This window comes from Aptenodytes forsteri, unplaced genomic scaffold (assembly GCF_000699145.1).
Source record: "Aptenodytes forsteri isolate BGI_AS27 unplaced genomic scaffold, ASM69914v1 Scaffold201, whole genome shotgun sequence".
NCBI classification, from domain to species: Eukaryota; Metazoa; Chordata; class Aves; order Sphenisciformes; family Spheniscidae; genus Aptenodytes; species Aptenodytes forsteri.
The window spans coordinates 406,407-424,498 of NW_008796209.1; the positions used below are offsets into that span (position 1 = coordinate 406,407).

The 18,092-nt window shown below is 41.3% G+C and overlaps 1 protein-coding gene across 1 annotated transcript in view; it reads right to left on the reverse strand.

The window, feature by feature from the left end:
• UNC13B (unc-13 homolog B) overlaps positions 1-18,092 on the reverse strand; it is a 201,160-nt gene that overhangs the window by 126,194 nt on the left and 56,874 nt on the right. The window contains exons 10-11 of the mRNA XM_009288250.1: positions 17,074-17,400; positions 15,091-15,181 (exon numbers count right to left, since the gene is read on the reverse strand). Of these exons, the coding sequence (XP_009286525.1) occupies positions 15,091-15,181; positions 17,074-17,400 (418 nt within the window). The remainder of the gene's footprint in view (positions 1-15,090; positions 15,182-17,073; positions 17,401-18,092) is intronic.

Genomic DNA, 18,092 nt, shown 5'->3' on the forward strand with positions numbered 1-18,092 from the left:
AGAGAGGTGGTGGATGCCCCCTCCCTGGAAACATTCCAGGTCAGGTTGGACGGGGCTCTGAGCAACCTGATCTAGTTGAAGATGCCCCTGCCCACGTCAGGGGGGTTGGACTAGATGACCCTTAGAGGTCCCTTCTATGATTCTATGATTCCAGGAGTGGGATTTTTATAAGATTAATGAAAAAATGAGTTAACATAGCACTAATGCTTTTGCAGGGTTACAAATCTTTACACTTCACAGTTTAGGCCGATTTTTATCAGGCAGGTATCGAGAAGAGACCTTACAGCTGCCTGCAATGAGTTCTCCCATCTCCTTCCCTCTGAGGCTGCTGCTGCCATACCAGTCAAAAACTCCTCCTGGGGCTAGAACAGATTTAGTCTGACATGGGAATTTTTAAGGTGCAAAATCCTTAAAGGGGTGTTGGTCATAAAGTTAGAAAAGCTCATGTTAAAATCATCCTCCATTTGATTTCTTTATAGTCATTACTGTCACTCGCAACAACAGACAAAGCCCTTCCCAAGAGATGATCTGAAGCAGCCTTTAAATGCACAGGCTAAACCTGCTTGCCCCATTCTTGTTTCCATGTGGATGTTTGCATATATATGCAAACAAATATATTTTTTGGTTCCAAATACCATTTGGTTCCAAAACCAAATATTTGGTTTTGGAATACAAAACCAAATATTATCAGCTCTGCAACCCAGCACTTCACAGAAGAGGCTATTTTATTCCTCATCCAGTAAGTTCCAGCCACTCCGGGGCACAAACAAGCCTTACCTCCTCAGAAACCGCTGCCGAGACAGTTCCAACCCCACTCACACAGCCCACACCAGCCTTCAAAGTCAGAGTCAGATTTTAAAAGCAAAGCTGTCTCAGGTGACAGGCTCTGGCGTAGCATGTTGTCTCCTTGTGCCCCAGCAATTACAGACAGAAAACCTTCCTTAAATGTGCTTCTGAAAACAACTGAATGTCCCCAGAGCTTTTGTCCTGGGTTTTGGCTGCCCATACGAAAGCGTGGAAGCCCTTCTCTAGCTGAATTGTCATTCTCCATTTTTAATCAAAAAGTACAAGCAGAAGACGGACTCGTAGCAAATCTGTGCTGCCCTCTAAAACTCAGCTGATTCAAAAAATTTACCAACTGGACGCCCCCATTCCAGAAACAACTATAATACTGGCTTTTAAACTAGACTCAGCTTGAATACCTTAGGTCAACAGGCAGTGAGGAAGCATTTATAGCAGAGAAAACTCTCCCTCTGCTGCTTCCTCCTTCAAATTACAACTCTCTCCCTCCTAGTGGCATCCAAAACATAAGGACTTCATATTTCATTAAATTGGAAAAATTACAATCAATGTCTTAATTGCACGTCTAATTAAATAATCAGCACCACCAAACTGCAAAGGCATCTGAGCACAGACACGTGCTGGAGGTGGAAAAAACTGAAATTGTACTCTGAGCTGTAATTGCTTTTTTTTCCTTCCTTTGGGAAGGAAAAGTTGCAGATGCTGTGAAATGTAGACCTCAGATAGACATAACAGCCTTCAAATATGAACTAGTTGAGACAAGCAGAAGGGAAGTAAACTATTCAGCATTTCTACTGTAAATACAAATAAAGAAATAACAGGCTTAACTTGCAGCAGTGGAAAGCTAGGTTAGGCATCTGGAAAAGCTTTTAATCATAAGTGAGCATGGATTGTCTACGGAAGCTACAAAATCTCTGTCCCAGAAGGTTTCAACAAGAGGAGTACATGCATTTTTCGGGGATGCTTTTGAGGAAGATAGACGGTCTAGTTAATCTCTTCACACACTGCCCAGGTCCCAGTTTTATTGCTCCTTACCTATATCATTCCAGAACTTGTCTCAGGTAGGAAACCACATGGTAGCACATACACCTGCCAACAGGCACCAATGTGTCTTAACTTTGCATGTAATCTTGGCATGCTATTAGAGACCCTGGTGCTAGCTGAGTACCGTCACCCCTTGCGGTTCACTTCTCTAGTGACAAAAGATGAAGGTGCATTACTCCCCACGGATGGTCTGCATGACAACCCAGCTGTCCACAACCCAATGTCTTAGTTCAAACACTGTAGAGCGTGTTTTCCTACCTGAGCTTGACAGTGAGAACAGGGAAATGGTCTCTGACAAAACCATTTGTGCATTCTGCAAAAGGCAGGTCCAACATATAAGGATTTGGCTACAGGAATTCAGCGCCTTGATCCTACAGGGTAGCACCCAGTATGAACTTAAAGACGATTCCTTCTCCAGTTGGAGGTAAACCCCTTTCTCAGCGAGCAGAGAGGGTGTCCTACTGCTCTCTGAACAGGAAACTATTTACTGTTGTTTCCTTCATGTTATTTGAAGCACAACCACATGCATTATTTATTGTATTGCAGCCAGGCCCTACCATTACACGTAGTTACATCACTGTTACATGCAGTGGGCTAAGGAGCATTCTTTGCACTCGTCACCGTATTACTCAAGTAATTCAAGCATTAACTGGTGTTTTCATAGCATACCTGTGAAGTGAAAAAGTCCCCATTACAAGTGAATAGTGAGGGCAGAGTCAGGTCAAGACCTTCTTCTCTGTTTGGACAGCCATCTGAAGATAACAAAAGCCTGACTTTTCAGAGTACTTAAGTTTGGAGCACATCAAACACTATGAAGTCTGGCTTCCAGCTACTTCACTTACTGCTCTGATGACTCATTTCCAGCATCTTAAGTCAAATAACCAGAAATCAATTAATGGATCACAGGGAGAGGCAATGGAAAAACCCTTTTCAAAAGCCACCATGATTTGCCCAGCATCATGTAACTGTGTGGCAGAGGAATAGCAACTAATAACCATACGGAGCAATGCCTGGCTACCTCTGCAGACGGTTTGCTTCCTCTGCCAGCACTTTCTTCCTCATTTGCTACAGATGAACCAACTTTCAAAAAGCAGGTAAAGAATCTTTTTTACTACCCTACCTTCATCTTTATGACTCCTGGCTTAAATAATATGTTTTTCTCTGTAGGTAGAAATAATTTCATATATTTATATTCCCTGCAGAAGATAGCAGTTGATTAATGAACCAAAATACCCCATAAATACTTGTTATGAACCACATATATGCTTCTGCCAGTCTCTGAGGACACTGTTAGTGTAGGCACTGAACAAGAAAAAAGGGGCACTGCCACACCATAGCTCTAACAAAGCAATCACACCTGTATTAATAAGCTCAGACACAGCTTTCACACCTCCAGTAAAGGCATCTGTCAGGGTCTACAAAGGGGCCTGAATTAACTGGGTCTAGAAACACAGTCAGTCTGCTCCCCTGATCGGGAGGGACGTGGAGGAAATTTAATGCAAAAAAGGAAAATGACTGGATTTAGAAAGCCTCTGCAAGTGGATGAAAACTGCATGACAAACCAGGCTTTGATTAGATAGCTGACCTAAGTCAAGTGACTGAGAGGCCAGTTAGCCCCTTTGGCAAGTCTGTGACAGGAGGGACAAGCAGTTTGACCAAAACACACCCAAATACTGAGCAGGGATGGCGGGAGGTCATTCCAGTAGCTGCTGTCTCTGCTCTGCGCTCTCAGGTCACGGCAGCCACTCCACCTTCACCAAAACTGGAGAGAAGTGGATGTAAAGACAGGATGAAAAAGGGATGATTCTAACGGCTATACACAGTTGTATATTAACTAGCTATTACTACTGTGAGCTAAAAATAGAGAGACTTAATTAGGATGAGTAACATGTAACCATGTCACAAAATATGAAGGAGAGTTTTACTTGCTTTAAATTAAGTTCCTTAAATTAGGCGTAACAATTCAGAGTGAATACACCAGCCAATCTATAGATATTTGTGTAGACTAAACTGGATCCTTAAAGTACCCATTATATTAGATATCACAAAAACACTTGCATGCATTTCAAATCTGCTGCACTAACATACACTGAATCAAAATAGAAAAACTTAAATAAATTGCAAGAAAATTTAGCACTCTCAGTTTCTCAATAACAGTTTATCAAAAATGTGTGTTATCTTAAAATACAAGGTGAATATTGACTCATTAACGAAAATAAAAAACAGATGGAAACATGGTTAAAATAAACTGATCTTTTACATAGAGCAATCTCTATTTGTATTTCATATATTCTCATATGTAACAACTTAAAGTATTGACCAAAGTGAGGCTAAATAGATAAATCAGTTAAAGGCTAAATCTAAATTTCCTTCTAGCTGGATAGCTCTATTATCTTCTTTTTAGTTCATATCACCGATTTCGTCTTGATATTTTCTTTGCTTTTCAAGCTCTCCTAGAAAATAATTTTCCAGTGTTAGCTTTTAAAAACTTTTAATGAATACAGGTTCATTGCAATTTACTGTCTAAATAAGCAACTGAAATCCCATGGGGAATTTTTAAAACCTCATTTAAGAACAAACCTGTTTACAAACTACACCATGTTTTCTGAAACTGTTACCAGTTGAACATTTGTCAGAAAACAAAATTATATCTATGACAGGTTCATTACCAGGCATGAGTCACTAATAACTACCATTCTTCAAGAAGCCCCTCACACAGTCTAGCATCCTTAATATCTACCATGCAACTGCATGGAAAAGCCACCATCCAGGAGGGGCTGCAATATGATTTTCACAATTTTACTTCAGTGACAGCATCTAAGTAGCAAATACCTCTCCTGTGCACCTCAGGTTGTGCTCCAAAACCCACAGGGTCCTGCAGCGCAGCACAGCTCAGCAGCAGAGGCAGGCAGGTGGGCAGTGTGAACACAGAGAGGCCATGCTACGAAAAATAGTTACGGAAGCTGTGGCTCCACGGACATTTCTCACAGCCTACTTAGAGGCTTCCTGAATGATGAAGTCCCATTCATTGCTCCCACAGGCGACTGTCATATAATAGCTTTCATAAACAGACCCGTTTTTAGATTAATTAGAAACAGAAAGGGCAAAGAAACCCATTTGGAAGCTGTTCACTAACAATTAGAAAAATCGCTTTCTGATTTCTAGCCTGGGTTTGTTCATAACCAGCTTATACCCTTCTGTTCTTGCGCTAACATTAACCTTTAGCTCAAATAGCTGTAAACTTGCCAATATTTACTCCCCTGCTCTATTAGTACGTGGCAGCAACATCCGCTCCCAGCTTCCAGTCTGCTAAGCTGAGCCATACTTGTTTGGTCTCACCTCACACATCCTTAGCACCTCCCCTCCCAGGACTGCCCCAGTGTCAACCTCTCCTACTTCCATAACCTATTCTCTGATTTTTGCAATAGCCCACATCTTCTCCAAACCATTTGCTGGTTTCCTACATGGCATATTAGAAATATTACAGAAATACAGGCAGATGCGACCTACTGCCCACCTAGTATGTCACAGTACAGCACAGAGTATAAAACAGCATGCAATTAGTGTTTTTACTAATTTCCCATTTGCCAGGCAGTAACACTTTCTAGCCTCACACACTAGCAAGGGCAGACTAAATGAGCCTATAGTTACCCAGAACAGCCCCTTCTTCTCTCTTCCTGATCCAATGCATGAGTGGCTTAAACAGGATCCTCGTGTTTTTAATGGGATACTCCCACAGGCCAGAGAGTAGCACAGCTGCTCACCTCGTACCACATCATCCTGCAAGCCTGAAGGCACAAGCTACCCTGTACAGCAAGAGACTCGCTGCCTACAGCACCCCAGTAAATTAGCACTCAGGCTTATCGCAGCCCTCCCAGCATCTGGTACCTGCATGCTTGAGCAACAGATGAAAATCTCAAGCTACATTTGGGATTCCACTGCAGCTTTATGCCTAAATTATCTTTAGTTTTATAGCACACAAAGGATGAAGCTGTCAATGCGTTCAGGAAATTCTCCCTGCAGAAGAGATATCCGATACCTTGATGTTCTCAAGCACCTTTCGGCAGAGGATGCATGTTACAAACCCAGCTCACAGACTGCCAGGAAAGGCTGCAGGCATTTCCTTACAGATTCAAAAGCCAAGAGGAGGAAGAACTGGTCCCACCTTTACCAAGGACAGGTTTCAAATGAAACCAAAGGGGAATGACCAAAAAGCGCTTTTTGAAAGTGCCAGTTATTAACCATCACAGCAATGGAAATGAGCACACAGCTAGATCCAGGCTCATCTGACCAGTCCTCCACAATATCACAAAATTGTTCAGACTCTAAATACGAGCAGACAGTAGACAGCTTGCTGGTGGCCATGATATGGCTTAAAAATCCTGTTTGGTGGCCAAGAAAGGAGCCTGGATGCAAAGAAAGTTCTCACATCACCTGGCAAGAACTACCTCCTAATGGACGGCATTCCTTTGCTATACCACAAGACCTTCAAGTGGCTTGAATGCAATAAATCATTGACATTAAAAAGTGCAGAAAATAAAAATGCTTACTTTATTTTACATAATATGTAGCACCAGCCAGAACTGGAGTCCTGCTGTCTTCAGGCATTACGTTAAGCATTATTAACAGCATATTGACTTCCAAATGCCACTTTTACAATGCAGGGGAGGAAAGCAATCATCTTACTTAAATCCAGATGCACAGTACTAGAAGATTCCAGTTACAACCACCCTTACACAACCCCAAAAATTAGTTCAGAAGCATGCAAGGCAACCCTGCCCTACATCTAAACAAGTTGTGTAACCATGCAGCTTGGAAAACAAGAAACAAGTGAAAGAAAAACATTAAGACAAAATTGTCATGTACCAAACCCTTTTTTCTGACCTACTGCCTTTTCCTATGAAGTTATGATGTTATTCAAAGCATTTGCTAACAGGGCACAAATAGTTAATGCTTCATTTATGATGCTCTCAGCCAGTGCTGGTTAGCTCATCTCTTCCCCAAGTCTTGTGCTTTGTAAGCCACAGCCCACTGCTATCTCTCCGGTGCAGCATTTCTTGTACAGATTGCTTCAGTAATACACAACACTGGGAAATATCCCCTCCTCCCACACAAAGCCTTAAAAATAAGAGTGTGAAGTCTGGCTTTCCCAACAGCCAATGCTATTTTTAAGGGCTGCGTATGTGGCAGGTAGGAGTCCCCCCACCCACCTCTCCCATTGCACCCCTATTCTGAGCAGGAGGAACCGACTTACTCCAATGCTAGATGAAACGCTCTCCATTTCTACTGATCAGCACCATGCGCAAGTGCCATGTCGAGGTGGTCAGGACACCACAGGTTTCTGTGCCCCACTCCACATCAGATACAAGCCTCTAACAACAGAGCACACTTCTATAATTCTTTCTGTCACTACATCCCCACAACAAGGTGCAAAGAGGGGAGTTTTGCATAAGGTGGCAACAGTTACCTCAGCTTCAACATTTTTAGTATTCCTCTACAGCCTTTGGCATATACTATTTAGAGGACTTGGTCCACTCTCCAAACAGATCTGGGTTCTATTTTTCCTGAAAGCTTCGGACAACTGCTGCAGCAGGTCCTGGGAAAAGACAAGCACTTGCTCAACAAAGTATTTGGAAAAGTCTTGGTACAAATGTGAATGCAAGCTGGGCAGCACCAGACAGGGGAAGAGAGCTTACTGTAGTTCGTCCTAGTTCAGAGGTGCTCTGTGCACATGGACAGTTCCTTCAGCCTGTGACACGCAAGTGCTTCTGGAGATAACAAACACAGAAATTGCTGTGACCAGATTGCCTAAGAGAAACGATGCCAGGTACAAAAAGGCAGCAATTCTGGGTATGTAGTCTAACTGGGAACCTGGGAGCTCTACAAGACATAAGGTCATCTTTCCACATTGCCAGCCCACTGCTACCACCCACATCTTGCTCTCTGATCAGCACAGGTACAACCTTCCACGGAGAGGAAGGAAGATGAGCAAGACACCTTTTTCTTCAGAAAACACTAACTTGTCAGAATCAAAACTTGCTTTACAGGACCATGATGAATTTGAATGGGAATATTTCTCAGGTCGAAAATGTCCAAACAGGGGAGGGAGCACAGGGAAGAGTCATTCCCTAAAAGAGTGTTACAGCTTATCAGTCATTGCACTTTTCTAAAACATGGGAAACGTACGTTAAAATCTCAATATTGCCCAGCTTAGATCAAGAACTAGAATCCTGTTCCCTCCTTATTCTAGATAAATTCTAGCTTAAGCCGCTGGCTCTTCCGCAGAGGGGTCTCCCATCTGTCATATCCCAGTCAATCTCAAAAAGTCAAAAGAAGAAAGTCTAATCCCCAACCCACCCCAAAAAAACCCCACACTTTGCAAAAGCAGCAGCCACTTTCCATCCAGCTTCACTCCAGAAGTCAAACACTCGCACGTGAAGTGTTTCAAATAAAAAATGAGATATAACAGCAGACTATTCACGTGCATCCCAGTGCTGCCATTATGACCTTACAAGTCAGAGAACAGAAGCATACAGTTCAGCCAAACTGGATTACTTGAACTTAATGTGCAGTGCTGGCACAAAGTAAGAGGTGCACCTGATTGTGGAACATCCCATGTTCGTAAACTATATCCCAGATGTTGCACAAACACCTTCCCTTTATTTTTAAGGAAATCATGTGCTGCGGAATACAGACCATCAACACCAAAACTGTTTTTTAGAAGAGGTGAATAGAAGTTGAGCGTCGGTGCATTGATATGTTCAGAGAAGCTTGCAGAAAATCCTGTTAGCAATTGAACAGGCTCCTAGCTGCTGTGGTCATTATGAAAAGCATTTCTGACCAGCATGTTGCTCCACAAGAGAGCATTTCTCTTAATTTTAGCGTAACTACTCTAAGGGCAAGCCTGCTGATTTTTCCCACTAGAGATAAGGTTATCAAAAAGCTACTCAAAAATCACAACAGCAGCTAACGAAGGCACAACACTATTTTGTTGTGTGTACACACAAATAATTATCTCTTTGCTATATTATAACAGTTAAAATCTAATGTAGAGCAGGTTAAAAAATGGCAGTAGGTCTCAGAGAATTTCAGTAAGAATAAACAAACATGCATTTTATTCCAAACAGATACGAGTATGCAGATATCTTATTTAAGACACTCGGCGATGAAAGAAGCTTTTTTCTCCTCTGAGTACAGCATGTCAGCCGAACCTTCCCTCGCAGAGAGGCAACCAGAAGAGACAACAGACACGGGTTGTTCAAGCATCAGGGAATCACACCGCACGGAAAGCTGCCTTGGGAAAGCCATGAAGGGCTTTGGGGAGTCCCACAAGACTTGCCAGTCTGCAAACTCAGATGTAACCCAGGCAAGTAAGATTATGGCATGGGGAGATAGTAGAACACCTCTACTACTTCTGTATTTAAATGCTTTCTAAATAGTTATTGTTGTGGAATCCCAAAGGGATCTGAAAGCCGCATCTGCATTTTATAGATACGGTATGCAGAAAGCATTTGACTGCCACTGTGAGCACAGCCACCTGACAGTCTGCACTGCAGCCTGCAATGACCCTCGGATCGCGCCGTACCTACACAGACCTGCTCTCCTCTGGTGCAGGAACAGCGATTTCATGAGCACAAAGTTGTTCTACCGATCCCCACCAAACCTGATCCCTGGAACATTTGATCAGCAATGCTGGTATTTTGGTGGAGGTTAAAGATAACCTTCATAAATTCAACAGGTAGAAAAGAAGGAAGACATTTAACTGAAGTTGTAGTTTTTCTGTATGAAGAGAAGTTTCTAGTAACTCTGTTAGAGTCACAGTGCTTCAGTTTGCTGCTTTGCCACTGCGTGGGAGGCTTTGAAAATGCAGAGCTTACTCATCTTCACGGGACTGATAAAAAGACACCTAGGCAACAAAGCTTAAAGGAAATAAAATGCCCAAAGTAAACTATTGCACGGACTGCACAGTTCATGAGAAGTGGAAAGGGACAGTTTCTAATCTTTCGGTGACTGGCTCAAAGCAGGTGTGTTCTCCGCTAGCCATCTGGGCTGGTGTACGGTACATGTTTTTACTGATCAGAGGGCTTAGATTCACATGTGGGGAGTAGGGGCAGGCAGGTAACTTACAATCAAACTAGCAACCAAAACTGGCACCAGTTAGTGCCTTGCTGGTCTCCTCACTAACAGTGGAATAGTGGAAGTCCAGAAAGGACTCTTCAGGGCACCCCACAGGTACATAAGAAGGGAATAGTGGCGGTTTGCACCAACAGCTTTCTTTCTCAAAATAAAAATATGGCTTCACACTCCAAAATCACCAATACAACACCCTCCCTGGACCAGGGCTTTTAAAAGCAAGACCCTGAAGGTTCTTAAATATTTGCAGGTACTCGATCAGAAGTGCTGACTGTGAAAATACAGGGCATGGGAAAATAAGGCTGAGGATACAATTGGGTACCTGTAAGACTAGAGGAGAACAGTCATTCAGTTCCCCGCTGAAGGTGCTTATCATATTCCAGAAAAACAATGTCAGGAACTACATCTGCCATCTCAGTATGTGATCTAGTTACATAACAGTCGAACAGACTATTGACATTTAACAGGGAAAGGCAAAGATTAAAATCAAAATAATTGGTATAAAATGGCATCTAGGAGAAGAAAAACCAAAGAGGAAACACTGCTCCAATGACTTTGGTTCTGAAATGAAAACAAGTAAATTGATGTATTTAATTTCCTGACATAAAAGAGGAAAATGATGCATAAGACTTTTTCCCCCGTAGACAAATTCAATATAAGTGGATAAAATACTTAAATACACTTGAAAGAATTGGTAAGAGAGGCAATTTGATGATTTAACCAAATTTTTGCTTTTCTCCGATCCGCCAATTCTTCTGTGTTATACAAAGCTCAGACTCAAATTTGTGTAACTTTAAGAGTCACACAGCTGAAGTCCCTAGCTGAAGGCTATTTCAGTTAAGGAGGGCTGCAAGTTGAAGACGCAATAGCTATGTGTTTGTTCTTCTTCTGGAAAAGAAGCTCCCACAGAAGGACTACAGCAGACGAGCTATCAATTAATCCCTCTTTGTAGACAAAGTTCTAAGTGTGAAGGTGAGAATTATTGAGTCATTCCTCTCAGGGCTGAAAACCCTAGTTTGATTCTGGCATAATTAAGTTTCCTCTTCACAAACACAGAGAGGGAACAAGCAAAACAGCAGAAGTGAAGAAAAAACTGTGCATGCTACCACAAAGCTTTTTTAACACGCACAGTTACAAATTTCTGTGCCATTTTATAACTGTCAAGTCTTAATTAAAATACTACATTTCTCTGACTCATGGTGCTGTAGGATGCATGTATATTATTCACATGAATATTAATCTCTTCCCAGGTAGGAGGCTGAATTGCTATGGGGATTTATAATCGCATCACATATGGAAACTTCTTAGGTGTCCTTTTTTTTTTCCCCCCCTTTTCTTTCTTTCAAATTTCAGCCAGATCAGTAACAATTAAGAATCATAAGAACCATTTCAGTAGTCTATGTGAAAGAAATCCAGTAGTTCAGATCAATGAGCTGGAGCTCCATGCGTATTAATGAAATGATACTGCACATTGAGGAAGGGGAACTTGGAAAAGAGCTGGAGGTATCCCTTTGAACATTAAGGACATAAGCAGCTGCTCTAAGTGCTGTAACAAAAGAGGAGGATAGTCCTCTTGAAAGCTTCTAGGCAATGATAGAAGATGGGAAGATGTTAATAGAATGATCAGCCATAGGCGACGTGACCTTTTCTAACTACCAACAGAATCACCTTGTTAAACTATCATCACAGAGACCTTTCAGATCCTGATATTTATCTGGGTAGTCTGTATTCATATCACTGACTTTCAAACAAGATCTAGGAACAAGCTGATGATGATGCACAAGGTGCGGAAAGCAACTAGCATAGATGCTCTTCTAGATTTCAGCAAAAGAACAGAGAAATGAGGATGCAAATGCATCTGAGAAAACTGTGACAGTCTTCCTGATACCTTGGAAGGAAAGGAATTAGATAAGCTAGAAACACTAGTAATTCAAGAACACAAACTAATAAAAACTGAGAAAATCAGTAGCTAGAGCTCATGAGAAACAGGCTTAAAGGACCAGGAGTTCAGGAAGCTGTTAACAGTTAAGAGATAAAAATCACAAGCTATCCCAGTGAAGAGGAAGGAAAGGATGTACAATGAGAGACCTGTCCAAAAAAATCACAAGCTCTTCAGAGGGCTTGAACCTCGAACCACAGATATCTTCTTGATTAAGTTTTTAAGGACAAGCATGATTGCGCAGGAAAGAAATCAAAAGGCCGAAGCACAAAATTAAACACCTAGCAGTAAACACACAATATGACCAAAAAAACATGGCTGCTACTCACAGGAAGACAAAGCTATCATCAGGTGGCATTAAGAAGGCTGAAACATTTGATGCCTTAATTGCTTCAGGTCTTCACTGACAGGGACAGCTGCAGTCAGGCAGCTGACAGATTTAATATTGTTTTTTAAAAAGAGGAAAAAAAGTTTAGCAAGTTAAAAAAAACAGGGTTCAGTGAAGGAAAACAAATTTGAAAGCAAACAGATAAGGTAGGTAGTTCTAAGTCAGCTGGCCCTGATAAATTTTCATCCTCAGGTACTAGGTTGCAACACCGACAATCACAAAGCGCTAAGAACTTGAAAAACAGGCAACGCACTTGAAGATTTGAAAAGGACAAAGCAAGCATTTATGCTTAAAAAATAGGAAGAGGACGACTTGGATAATTATGAAAGTGCTAACCTGACTTTCCCCCCACCCCGGGAATTGAAGACTGGAACAAATAATCAAATTATTTGCAAATCTCCTAGAACATAAAAAGGAGAGAAATAAGAGCGAGCATAGTTTCATCAAGAGTAGGACTGTGTCAAATGCATTTAACTTCCTTCTATGACAAGGTAAATTAGTCTTAGGGGTAGGAGAAGAACAGTATAAGTTTTATATCCTGAGGTCTGGATGAAACTGCTAAAATAGATGCAAACACACTAGAAAAAATTATACTCAGGGTAGCCAAACTCAAAGAACGTATCAAGCAGGGTCCCTCAGGCAGCTCTGGTAGCACATAGCCTGGCAGCTTGGGTACTACACAACTTTTTCATGTACAACTTGAAGGATTTGTAGGCATAACAGATTAGGAAGAGACAGACAGCAATGTGCTTAAGGAGTGAAAAAAACGATTCTGTAAGAAAAAGTGCAAAGCCATATTCAGCTGTAATCCAACACAAATTAGGTCAGGGAACAACTGACAAAGCACTTCTTTAGAAGGAACCTCAGCTCTGGAAAGGGTAACTATGCATCAGTGTTAGTCTGCGATAAAAAGGCACTGTCACAGCAGGATACCTGATATCTTGGGATATCAGGATCACAGCCTGGGGAGCAAGGTCTTTGTTGCTCTGTAGTGCACATGAGCAGGCTCTCAGCTCAGTTCTACATTCAGCTTTGGACACTGAACTTCAGGAAAAACAAAGAAAGGGGGGGGGGGGGGAAAAAAAAAAAAAAAAAAGAAAAGACAGACTGATTAAAGAGTGCCTAAAAACAAAACCTCGCAAGAAAAGACTAAAAGAAAAAGGGTCATTTAGTGAACATGAGAAGAGTGAGTGGGGCTTCATCCTCTCTTTGCAGCAGCTCTTCACTATTCCAGAGAGGAAGGGAATCAGTTCTGCTCCTTTACTCCTCGTCCTAATCATGAGAAATGGATTTATATGGCACAAGAGAGATCTAGAGCAGAGGTTAGGAAAAGCCTTTGCACAGTAAAGACAGCTAAGCTCTGGAGCAGGCTGCTGGAAACCTCTACCTCTTATGTTTTTTGTTTTAAGGGAATTTTGGATCAATAGTTGTTAGGAGTCGTCAAAGCAAAGCAAATCATGACATTTTGCTATCATAACTAAACCAGTGTTCCTGTAACAGTCACCTCAAAGCATGTCTTCCTTCCAATTCAGCAGAAACACAAAGATTGATGCTGAACCACCTCGTGGACCTTGTACTCTCTCAGAAAAAAAAAAAAAAAGAGGTATCTCCAGGGAGAGGCGTCACTGAATCTCTTGTCCCTTCTAGTATGTTTGTGCACTTGTTTTCCATAAGGCACAGAACTAAACTGTTTTGCTTGCATGCTTTACCAAATCACAACAGAAGTTCCTTTTCTTCTTAGATACTAACAGTGTTCTTAAATTTCACTTTCCTTGTCATACTGACAGTTTTGACGCAAATCCCTTCTGCTCAAAAGTGAAGTAACACAGTAATTGTTAGATGAGAAAGAATTTACAATCCAGATAAGCCAACGGAACAACTCTTTCTGCTATGGCACTTCAGATGCCTCCCCAGACACACACAAAAAAATTTGTTTTCCTAAAAATTTGCAACAAATCCAGAAGAGAAAGAAGTCCTGCTACTGATAGATAGATACTGTAAAATAATTTCTTAAAAAAACAAAACAGGAGAACTGTAGAAGAAAGTAGTATTTCTAAATGAAATATATTAACTCTGCACTTTGGGTAGTAGGCAATCATCTATAGAATATGAACACCATATGTTATCTTTCTGTGGGCATACAGATGGATGAAAGCATAAGACTTTTTTAAAAAAAAAACAACAACTTTTTGGGTTTTAATCACTGTTTTCTAAACGAAGAGTGTTTATACTGTTGAAGAAAATGTCACAACCTTTTCCTTTTGACTGTCCAAATCAAGATTATTTATTTTTAAATCTTACTTTCATGGGATGGAAATACCAAGACTTATTATACACCCACTTTCAATTAGTATATATAAAAATATTTGATGTAAAGTTTCCCAAGCAACATTTTCACATGACAAATAATACAGATAACTCCTACTAAGCTAACAAGCTATCCTCAAGTTGCCTTGAGAAAAAGTCTTCATTTCAAACAGTTTAACACAAACCATTTAGTCCCAGACATTATTATTACTATTTACAAATCCAGAGCTAATCTCTCTGCTTCTGCATCTTTTCTGGTATTCATCTCCAGTTCCACACAATGATGTTCAAAATGTTTGGTAGAATTAGATAGCTCTAAGACCATCACAACATGCTGCAGTCCTATACAATACATCTGATGAAATTTTTGTCTGCAAAACATCAAAACTGTAAGAGGTGTCTTACAAGGAAGAAGAAATGAAACCTTCAGCCACGGAACTAAAACCCAGGCAGCACAGAGAAGGAGTGAACATCCTACCTCTTGAAGCTGCAGTCGAACTTTGCTAATGGCTCTAATCCAATGGGCTCTTGCTGGAGGAAATGGTGGTGGCTCGTTGTCACCATGGTAGCTTAAAGGCAAGAAACAGAAAATCACTATATGAAAAACACTCATCTGCAGCATTAAAGATTCAACATTACACAGTGCAATCACAGCTTCAGCTCTGGAAGCTGAAGTAACCAACAGGCTCCAGTCAACACAGCCCCGCACATGCTCTGGGAAGTGAGAGGCTAAAGCAGAGGTTTCCTTATACACAGGAACTGTCTTGGAAACTGATGAGCTGAAAGATATAAGCTAGGATACAATCCAGCCACAGGAGTAAGACGATGTTGGTCAGAACATCAGGAAAGCAGTCCAAGGTACCTGATAAAGCCAGTTCAACACATTGGTATCATAACTGCACACAAAGAGGCAGATGGAAGATTTTCCATCCCCATGCCTGTTGCAGGTCCCTTCTAACCACTACCTCTTCCTACTCACCCCTACTGCTACAAATTTACAGCCCCTCTTCAGTGGAAACACTGGCAACAGTGCGCAGCTGTGTTTTTCCCCATTCACTGCACCTTTCTCACTCCACTCTTTCCTACAGCTTTTCAAGAGGGCATGTGCATCTGGCAGCAACACTCCATCTCAGTGTCCTACAGCACATTTTACACTCCCTAACCTCATGATACATTGGGCCTTTGGTTGCATTCCTTCCTCTGTATGTTGCTGAGGTGTAAATCACCGAAATATCTTTCCCTGTCTGCAAAAGAACCCCACACTGCTGACAGTATAAAAAAAAAAACCATAGCTGAGAGCAACATGCATCCATGCTACACATCTAGCTCAGGTGCAACTCTAAGGATCAATGTTCAGAGCTCAGTTCCATGCATACTCCATGGAGACAGGAAAGCATTGCCAGAGATTGGAGAGAAAGGGAGCCAGTGATGCAGGAGTATCCAAGTTAGATGCCTAAATTAGCCTGAAATAGACTATGTGAATAACCTTCCCTGTGAACAAATATAGGCCAGCCATTCTGGGACAAGACTCCTGCTGCTCTGTAAGGAGAAGAGGAAAGTGAGTCAGAGTTTAAAAACAGTTTAACACTTTCTCTAGTCTTGTTTTCCTTTTTTACATCATTAGTGTAAGGGTTGCCTACACATGAACGGCTGTGGTTAATTCTCTCATATAAGCACAGTGACACCAGCTGTACCCTCCAAAGGGTAGAGACAGGCAGACATCTCTCCACAGATCTAACTGAAGCAGATGAAAACAATCCCTCATACTTAAGAAAGTATAACCATATCCACACTTGGGGCTGCAATGACTTGATTACCTCAAGGAAAAAAGTCACTTCCTAAGTTAAGTAGTGAAATTTGAAATTCCTGTAAAACCTGTACAAAACCCAGTGCATTAGTCCTCCAAACTTCGCTGAAATACTTTAAGACTGTTTTCAATACTGCTGACAGCTTGGAAAGCCCAAGTGCAAGGACAAGAAAAGCTGCCACAGTAAGTGAGAGCAACATGTCTATTCATATTGTAATTCTACAACCTACAACTACATAAACACTAACTCTAATTGTGGTAGCCTACTACACAAGAAAGGAACTAGTGCAGCTCTAACCATGACTACATGTAGTTCTTGGTTGCTCTCACATAAGCTTGATCACACATGAGCCATGGAAGCAGCTATCTTTGGGCCAGACTACATTCATCAAATCAGAAACAGAAAATACAGCAAACGAGCTTCAAGGCACTAGCAGGCGTTCCTCTTTACATACATAGAAAATATAGTTTAAGCTTAGCCAATGTCTCATAAATAACTGGTCCTGCACATAAAGATTTTTCACAGATCAGCAACATCAAGTTAGTTGTTAGAGAAGGCTGCAAGAACAACGTACATAATTTGCCCCAGGAAATAGCAAAGAGAGGAATCCTCTTTGAATTAGTTGAAAAGAACTCAGTAATAGTTTCACCTACCTCACTTGGGCTCCTGCATCAACATCCTTGGGCTTCTCAAGTTCCAGAGGTAACTTAGCTGCAGAATGGTCTGCACATTTCTCCTCTGTCTCGCAGACCTTCTCCTCCTCTTCTTTGCTGCGAGGCTCCTCTTGCTCCCTGAGCCATGCCTGACCATCCTTCTGGTAGCTGCCCGAACTGTGGTAGGAATGATTCGATTCTCTTTCCTGGTGATCATCATCTTGCTCAGAGCCATGGGCACTTTCATGGGAATGGTCCAGCTCACTTAGGTGAGAGCTTCCCTGGCTGACGTTACAAGAGGAGCTGTATCTACTACTGCCAGCAGGACTATGAGAGAATAAGAAAGTCCATCAGAAAAAACAGTGGCTTGGAGAAACGCAAAGCAATCTGCACATCTAACAAACCGAGTGGGACACTAAATATCACTGAAAAGACATGTTATGAAGTCATATATGCCCCCTGAACTACACCTAAATTTCTGAACCTCAAAATTTTGGTAGGCAGTAGAAATACTTCATACACAGCCTACCAGTATATTGACCATATATACCAATGGTCTTTCTTGCACCAACTGACTACTTCTTCACCTTACGTCAGCTAGAAACTGCCAGTGAAGATATTCTAATAACCAGACAGGAATAAGAATGGAAACATAGCAATTCAGAGTAGAAGTGTTTCTGTATTCTGTAGTTTCACTGCATCTAAGGTCTTTACCATGACCATTTAAGCTGTTGCTAAGAAGTACATTTAACTTAAAGTTAACTTTATTTTTATATATATTATACATTTATGATAAAATACACTGCAGTCAAGATTAAGGTTGTCAAGACTATCAACTTAAAACCTTTTACAAAAGTAAAGCAATTGTTCAAAGGGAAGCCACATGTCTCACTCCAACAGAGCTTTTTCAAGAATTTAATTCATACAAAAAAACCAACACCACAGGTGTGTGATCTCTGTGATTCAAGACACCACTTCCAGGACTGAATTCCTAGAATCCTCACACAAAATAAAGTGGA